Source organism: Lolium rigidum, chromosome 6 (assembly GCF_022539505.1).
Source record: "Lolium rigidum isolate FL_2022 chromosome 6, APGP_CSIRO_Lrig_0.1, whole genome shotgun sequence".
Classification (NCBI taxonomy): domain Eukaryota; kingdom Viridiplantae; phylum Streptophyta; class Magnoliopsida; order Poales; family Poaceae; genus Lolium; species Lolium rigidum.
Window position 1 is genome coordinate 29,073,948 of NC_061513.1, and position 8,686 is coordinate 29,082,633.

General features: G+C 44.4%; 1 protein-coding gene across 1 annotated transcript; it reads right to left on the reverse strand.

Moving 5' to 3' along the window:
- Positions 1-2,453: 2,453 nt before the first annotated feature.
- On the reverse strand, positions 2,454-6,553 carry LOC124662360. Its single transcript, XM_047200207.1, has 4 exons — positions 5,481-6,553; positions 2,927-2,978; positions 2,574-2,606; positions 2,454-2,492 (listed from the first exon to the last, which is right to left on the reverse strand). The coding sequence occupies exons 1-4, from the start codon at positions 6,551-6,553 to the stop codon at positions 2,454-2,456; spliced, it is 1,197 nt and encodes a 398-aa protein (XP_047056163.1).
- Positions 6,554-8,686: the final 2,133 nt, after the last annotated feature.

The window sequence follows — 8,686 nt, forward strand, 5'->3', positions numbered from 1 at the left end:
TTCAAATTGGAACAAATTTTGAACAATTTTTAGAATGAATATTTTTTTAAAAATCGATTTTTACCAAAATTTGAACATTTTTCGAAAATGAACATATTTTAAATTTGAACATTTTTTGATTATGAATATTTTTCGGATACGAACAATTTTTAGCTTTGAACATTTTTCGTTTTGAATACTTTTCAAATTTGAACTTTTTCAATTTTGAACAAAAAAGAAAAATAAACAGAAAGGAAACAAAAAAGAAAAAAAAACAGAAAAAGAAACAGAAAATAAATAAAAAGATGAAAATGGGCTAGGCCCAATACCCGACCAGGGTGTGCGGTGCCTGGTAGGCACCGACCTGGTCGGTCTATAGGATTTTCCACTTCTTTCGGCTTCTGTTGATTTTTTTCTTGCGAGACGGCCACATTTTTTAGGAAAGCCATAACGACAGTTTTTTTCTTTTTGTGGGTAGTATAGATACATCTTTTCTCAGCAGTTCCAGTAAGAAAAAATGTTCATCCTCGTATAGCCTACAATTTTAAAAATATTGAGCCCATTTATTATTCTAGCTTGTGAGTTGTAGGAGACAAGGTTTAGTCTCATATTGCTAGTTAAGAGAGTTAAAGCAGCTTATAAGAGCGGCTATTCCCGTTCCACTGAGTGTTGAGAAAAGTAGGAGTTCATGCGCACTCCTCTTCCTTCGTTCACCACGCGTTTTGCGAATCGAGTTATAAACTAGTTTTGTGGAGGTCTAAATTTTTCCTTGTTGCACCAACTAACGTGTCGACATGCGTGTGCATGGTCGCCGTGTGTCTCTGTCTTCCAACCCGTGACATTTAAGTTGGTGGCTCTCCTCTCGGGCTATAGAGAGGCAATAGAGAGACAGAGCACATTTAGAGGTCTCAACTGCTTTTTATCTCTCTCGTGGGGCCTAGTTTCTTTTGTTGTGTCGCCCTCTAGTTTTCATCATCCCGGCGATTGCATGCACCATCATGAGGGATATGGGTGATAAGGTCTGCTTCCTCGCTTGACAGATCGGCGACTTTGTCAATTCCATTGATGACAATAGCGGCCGTGGTGATGTTGCGGTGACATCTTCCCTGGTTACGATGTACGTGCTTCTTGAAAGTACGTGACGAGCGACAAGAGGGGTGAATACTACCTTCGTTTCAAGGAATAAGGCGCACGCGTATTTCAAGACGAACTTTGACCATAAAATTTGAGCAACAAAATCTTGATTATATTATATGTATATAGTATCGTTGGATTCGTATTGAAAAGCACTTTTTAATGATGTTAATTTCATACAAACAATTTTTATCTATTTCAAGTAATTTTTGGTCAAACAAAAAGCTCGTAAAACGAGGGCGCCTTATTCCTTGAAACGGAGGTAGTAGGAGCTAATCAAAAAATTAATCCTTTCAAGTTTTAGGCTTTAATGCAAGGGAAGATTCTTAACAAGTAAGGTGATAATCTATATGAACAACAACAAGAAAGAAATAACTTGCAGCTAAGAGACAAGAGTAAAAGAAAGAGGTGGCCATCGGGGAGACACGTGACGCGAGATTTGTTTCCCATAGGTCCTTCCAAACAGAAGTTCCTCTATGTTAGAGAGGTGTGGTGCTATAAAGGTCTACCAACATCCACAAAGGCTATACCTTCTTCTCCTGTGAACCCACCAGAAATTAAAGGGAGTTCAAGTCCACCAGGTGGTGTCGGTCGAGGTGGCTAGCTACCAAACCTTCACATGGGGTTGGGGCTAGACTCCACAACTCAATTGGAGACTCCCAACAGCATCACGAGATTACACAACACCAACTTGTAGGCTAGCTACCAAACATTCACACAGGGTTGAGGCACGACTCCACAACTCAACTGGAGAATCCAAACAACATCATGAGATTATACAACACCAACTCATGATAGCTACTCAATAAGGATCCTCAGACCCAGGGGTTACAAGGTCCTCAAAGGAAACAAGGGGGATTCAAATTCGTTCGGAGGATAGGCACTCCTCTTCCAATTTCCTAAGTTTTGGAGTGATTGACTGGCTAGAGTGGAAGATCCACGCACTTAAAAGCTCATATGAATGGAGAAGAGGGGAAAGGATGCCTATTTACAAACATCAACCCCCCTCTGATTTGCGAGTATTGCACAATCGTAGAACTGCATGATCCGAGGTTAGTGGAGGTCGGAAGTTTCTAGGGGTATATATTCTAGGCTAAAAAGCACCCCGAAATGCGTAGATTTCACAAAAGATTTCAGTAACAATCTTTGATCGGGTTGTATGTAACAATCGTAGATATTGTCACGTTTGTGCATACTTCCATCTTCTTTCTGTCGTAACCCAAGTAGGTCTTTTGTTCCGAAAACTTAGAACAAAATTAATTTCCACTTAGATCAGACTTGAAGATAAACGAAGTTCCCGTATAAAGGCACATTTCCTTGCTAAGAAACACAGACCAAGATCAACCCTGTGATGAAGAGATGACATTCCTCTTCTTAATCTATAGACAGGACATGTTGCATAAGTAAACATTCAATTTGACTTGTATCACGTAGGAAATCTCATACAAAATCATGCTTACCTTTTCATCAACGCAAGCCAAGTAGGCATCATACTGGAAATCGTAAGCACAGAAAACAATTAGCGAGACAACATGATAAAATAGAAACATGAGAAGCTGATTAGCTGAAGAAATATATGTTTTCTTTCAAGCAAGAGGAGTACATTTTTTCCAGTTCAATCTAACCCATGCGGGAGGGAAACATGTTCTGCCGATATATTCCCCCAAAGCATCATAGTAACCCATCTGAAGAATGTCGAAGCAATGAAATATCACTGTCAAGCTTTCATTTTCCATAAAAACTACAGAGTTACTTAATAAGGTGTGCAGACTGACGTGAATCGAGCCTTTTGCTTAGAGATCCGCTTCCAAACCTCAAGGTAGACAAGACTGAAGTCCTTGCGGGCGTCGAAATCGAACTGAACACTGCATATATGATCATCAATGAAACTAATATCAGAAGTATCAAATAACATCACTAAGTACATTAATTTGGATGAAGCCACCCATAACCGAATATCTAAAAAGATAATGGAACCCTGGCCCGATCTTCATCGCTTGAAGGCAAGCCCTACCTTCATATTTCTCTCGCTACACAACCAAAATTAATAGTTATTATGGAACCTTTTGTTTACCGGATTATTATGGAACCTGAATTCCCTTTGACAACGAGGTTTGCTTGCATTAGCATTACTCACTCTGTTTCAAAATAATTAAAGTTCTAGGTTTGTCCTAAGTCAAACTTCTCTAACTTTCGTAGAGTTTACAAAAAAAATGTGCTATCTGCAACATCAAATCTATATAGTATGAAAATATATATTATGAATTTATGATGAATCTAATGAAACTTAATTGGTGTGTTGATATAATTTTCTATAACCCTGGCAAAAACTAAATTAAGTTAACTTAGAACAAACCTATAACTTCAATTATTTAGGAACGGACAGAGTATGAACATATTGAATTAAATTTGCTGCATTGGCAATTTAGCATTAGTAACAGGTTGTCTTTCAAAGTTGTTTGCACTATTGATTATTAGCAGAAAATCTTCATTGCTGACAAATCTTTCATATAGGCAATATCTGATACACACTAATCAATCTTACAACATTCAGCAAAATTCTTGTATACACTGCTGGAAACTTCAATCTTTTTAGTGAAATCAAAAGAGGTTCTTAAGATCCAAGTTACATGACTGTGGCACGTATGTGTTCTACGACAGTTACAAAATTGCACTCCCAAGCTTATAATTTGTTAACCAACTTGAAAGCAAATACCTGCAAAGACTAACTAAGAAAAAGTAAACCTTTCAGCACCGCGAAACGGGTCTTCGAGCTCATCGTTGAGGATGTACAAACATGGCGCGCAGCAGGCTGCATTGTCTCCATTTAGAGCTTGGGTTAAGAGTTTGAGGCAGCGCCCGTCGGTGTTTTTGTACTGCCTGAGGTGGTTTGTGGCCTAAGCCTCTTTGGGAGTCTTGTTTTTGTTGTTTGTGGCAACCTTTCTTTTTTCGGCTACCTCAGCCGTAACCCTGCCACACCAATGTACTCTCTTCTTTCTATCTTAATAAAGTTCGGCCTCAGGCCCTTCGAAAAAAAAGAAAAAGTAAACCTAGTTAAATGACATACCTGGGTTAGAGGACGCAAAAATCCATTACGATAATTTGTTTTCTCATACATTTCCATTACATCATCAAAAGAAACATAGCTTGTGGTAGAATTATCTTGATGTGCAATATTATTAGCTAAATTCTCTATCCAGGTGTACCATAATCCTAGAAGGAGAGAACAAATGAATACAAGTTTATCGCATTACTATATGATAGTTCAGCAGGGTGGTGACCCGAAGAAAAAAAAATCAGCAGGGTCATCACATATATCCAGCGAGGAACGGTTACTGCGCAGCAAAGTGCTTTTGGCTAACAAATTCCAGTGATCCTTTTACAAGTTTCCAAAACTTTCAAAAGAAATAGCATGTCTACATTAGGGCATAAACATGAATCAGCAATTCTTTTAAGAGAAAAAATGATCTACTTGGTAGCTGCACAAGCATTTGCGTGCTGATCTGCAATAGTAAATAGTGTTAAACAATATTGTTTCAGATAACCACATTTATCTTCCTTGTTCAGCTATGCATTGAAAAGAAAAATCCACAAGAAACTGTAACATATGTCAGTTAGTGCCCATAACATACTGAACATGTCATATGCGTTCCTTCTACAATCGTTTTAGTCTTTGAGAGCTCCCCGACTCCCCGTACAGAACATAGTAATTACTAATGAACCTCCGTGAAATCAATGTCTTATACATACATTCTCGCAAGATTCAGTCCGATTCAGCTGGATCTCTTACTATCCACACCGACCACCGTCCTGAACTTCAGTCTTTTTCATGAAATGAACAGAGGTTCTAAAGATTACAGTTACATGACAGCAGCATCTATGGCTCTATGATGGTGACCCATTTGCATTCCTAAGCTAATTATTTTGTGTTCCTAAGATGATTATTTTGTCAACCAACTTGGTAAAACTATTTTGCAAAATGCAGAGAGCCCAATAGCATAGAGAATTACACCTACTATTTGGATATCATAGACAGATACTCCACGTATTGACAGGGTTCAAACTAATACGAGGAACACACAGCAAAACAACATGGGAACACATTAGTTAGACATAGAGCTGCAACTGAACCCATCGGAGTAATTTTGATTTCTCATCCATTTCTATCACATCACGGAAGAAACAGAGTTTTTACACCCAGCAGTAGGCGAGTACATATATTACAAAGATTGAACATAGTGGGATGGGATCATTCCTGTTGACCATGTCCTCCATTCAGGCCCGGGAAGATAGGAGGCCAGCTCAACATAAGAGGAAAGATATCGGTATAGCGGAAAGCCGAATAACCAAAACGAAGGTGATCATACGCCAGCTCAACGAGCCTGCTCCTGAGATGAACATAAATGACATTAGCGCTTGCTGGATGATTCAAGAACACGAACTCTGCATTGTCCCCAACTGCAGCAACGTTGACGAAATCTCCACCAGCACAGACCCTCCTGCTGCACACAACCCGTGTGCATTCCTCCTGGACACAAAACGCGTCCACCAGCAGCCAACCACCTGAGCCATCGTCGTCGCCGGTAACCTTATGGAGCCACACACTGAGCTGAAACCATCGTGCGCTGACAAGATAGAGATCGGAATCCGCGCATGAGAGCTTGAAGTTGCCCCCGACACCATCTGGGTGCTCAAGGATGAAGAAGCGTGATGTCGCCAAATCCAGCCCCAGGGTGTACCCGACGGTGGTCGCCATGAATATCTTGCCATGGATGGGAGGCGACATATATTCGAAGTAGGGTTCGGGATAGGGAGGTTGTATCTCTGTCTCGGCGGTGGTAGGGGCGCCCCATCCGCCGGCTCCGAGGACGCATACCTCCACGGAGGCTTTCCGGCCGTCCCTCCAGAGACGCAGCAAGGTGATACCGTCTTGGCCGCCATCCTCGGGCAGGGAAATGCAACGGTGGCCCCCGTCACGGCCGTTGTGCGGCAGCGGGGTTGGCGGGAGTACCGATTCCGACTCTTCGAGCAGCGGCGACAGGATGGAGTACCTGAATCTGTCGTCTTCGAAGAACTTGGTGATGAGGCGGCCGTTCCGGCAGTGCGTGATATTATGGTGTCTGCGGGCGAAGACGTCGGCGCAGGAGGTGGCCGCGCGGCGTGAGATAGCGGCGAGCTCCGGGGTCTGCGGGAGCTGCACCAACTGACACCTGCCGGGGTAGTCGATGCAGAAACCGAGGAGTCGGGGTGGGTGGCGGTCGCTGAAGCTGCTGAGGAAGGCCGGCTCGGAGGCGTGGAGGAGCCACCGCTTGGAGACGAGGGCGGCGCGGACGAGGTAGTTGGGGAAGCCGAGGAGGAGCAGGATCTCGAGGAGGAGGTCGTCGTCGCCTAGCACCGCTGCCACCGATGCGGCCGCCGCAGTCCGTCCGTGGCCTTCCATTTTGGCGAATTTTGCAGGGTTTCGTTGCTGTGGAAGAAGAGCAGAAACGGAGGGGATTGTTTAGCCCAAGTTTTGACTCTTGTTTCATGGTTTTGTCACGGCAGGAAAAGAGGGGCGTAGTTTCCTATGAATCCGCTTCTTTGGTGTCTCCCTGCATCCAAAATGTTTACCACCGGCCGATCAAAATAATAGCGCTAGAGATGGTTCTGCTTTAATTTTCTAAAAGCACACCCGCTGCCGTCGATGCGAGAAAAGGGTGCAAATACTTGGCTCAGTATGTGGCTCCATACACCTCAATTGGGCTTAGGGCATGTACAATGGTGATATCTTAGCAGTGTGTGTATATACGATGGCCCTGAACGATGCGTGTGTCTGTATGTACTGTGTTTCCTATAGAAAACTGCACCGGAAGAAATTCAGTTTCTCACTTTCTATTATGCATCTCCAACGGGACAACGTAAAACGGACGTCTAAATTGTCCACGCACGTCCGTTTGCATAGCCTCGTGGACGTGAAAATGGTCATTTTGTCCGCGCGTCCGTTTGCGCCTGGGGTGCCTCCAGCGGCCCGACGCATATGACTTTGCCTACTTTGTTTTCCTCTTTTTCATTTAAACATAGTTGCAAACATTACACAAACTAATACATAAACTAATACATAATTTAATACATGGTTTACACAAACTATAATACGTAGTTTGGAACATGGTTTACAGAAACTAATATACAGTTAAAACATTGCAAAATGAGGAAACCTAACTAGTGTTGGCTTCGCAGATTTCGAATGTTCGCTGCCAAGAAAGAAGACTGTCAAAATCCAGCTGAATGAACATCCAGAAACCGACACTAGCGGCTTCAATTGGCCCGTGGTCATATTTGATGCAAAGACAAAACACTCTGACAGTTCTAACTGTCGGTGTCCAAGCCGGACTCGCCGGTGTGGTAGTGCCTGCGGCAGAATGTGTCGTCGAACACCTTAACGATCATCTCGCCATCCCCCTCGTAGAGGAAGGTGAGCTGGCAGCCGGGCTCGAGAACGAGGTTGCGGACGAACTTGTCCCACCCGGTGTGCAGGTACATCTTGCCCTGCCCATCAAACAAGACCTCGACATGCCATCGGCAAAAGTTGCAGTTGGCCTCCCGTAGCTGCAACTGGGCTGGCTCGACGCTATCGACAAACTCGGCGAGTTTGTCCAGGAGCCGCTTGATACCGAGGGGGTCTTGGTCGATGCGGAGGAGGAACTCGAAGCACCGGACCTCCTGCGAAGACGACGACAGCGCAGGCAACGGTGATTGTGGGGTTGTAACTGCTCCACCTCGGTGGCCCCGGCCTCGGGGACGGCCTCGACCACCTCGCCGGCCACCTCGACCCGCCATGGAGTTCCTCGCGGGGCTGGTGGGGTCGCAGGAAGAGCTAGGCGGCGCTACGGTGGAGGTTGTGGCGGCTAGGGTTTCTGTGGAGAAGTGGATGAGGAAGACGAGTGCGCGCCCTCTTTATATACGTCGGAGGCAGACGAGGGGCGCGGCACGCGTGGCATCGCCATTACTTCATTGGCAGAGGTGGGCGGCGGCCGCTCGGCATGTGAGGCATCGTCATTAACATGGCGCAGACCGCCGAAACTACGCAGCGGTGTCACTCACTAGCACGCCTGAGAAGACGCATCGAGCCTGGGTTACTGCCAGGCGGGCCCAACGAAACGTCCGCTAGACGCGAGCGGACACTCTGCGTGTCTACGCAGCGTCCGCAGAGACGCATCCGAGACGCATATTTGGGCCAGATTTACGTCTCCACGGATAACCCGGTCACTATGCGTCGGACCGCTGGACTTGTCTGAAATGCATTTTTCGACCGCGCGGACGCAAACGGTCGTCCCTTTGGAGATGCCCTTAGAAGTAATTTAGCTTAGGACTTGCAGTTTCTTGGTCTACCCCAACAAAGAGATTAGTAATGCACCCCCAAAGAGTTCAGTATACAATATTAACTTCATCTTAGAATAGAAAATAATTTTAACCCTCCAAATGTTCTTACGATTTGATAGCTGGAAATACTTTGTACTTACACACATGAAGTAATGCATCTGTATAATATACTTTGCCACTTTGGACATATTCCTTTGTTGTATTAGAACATAGT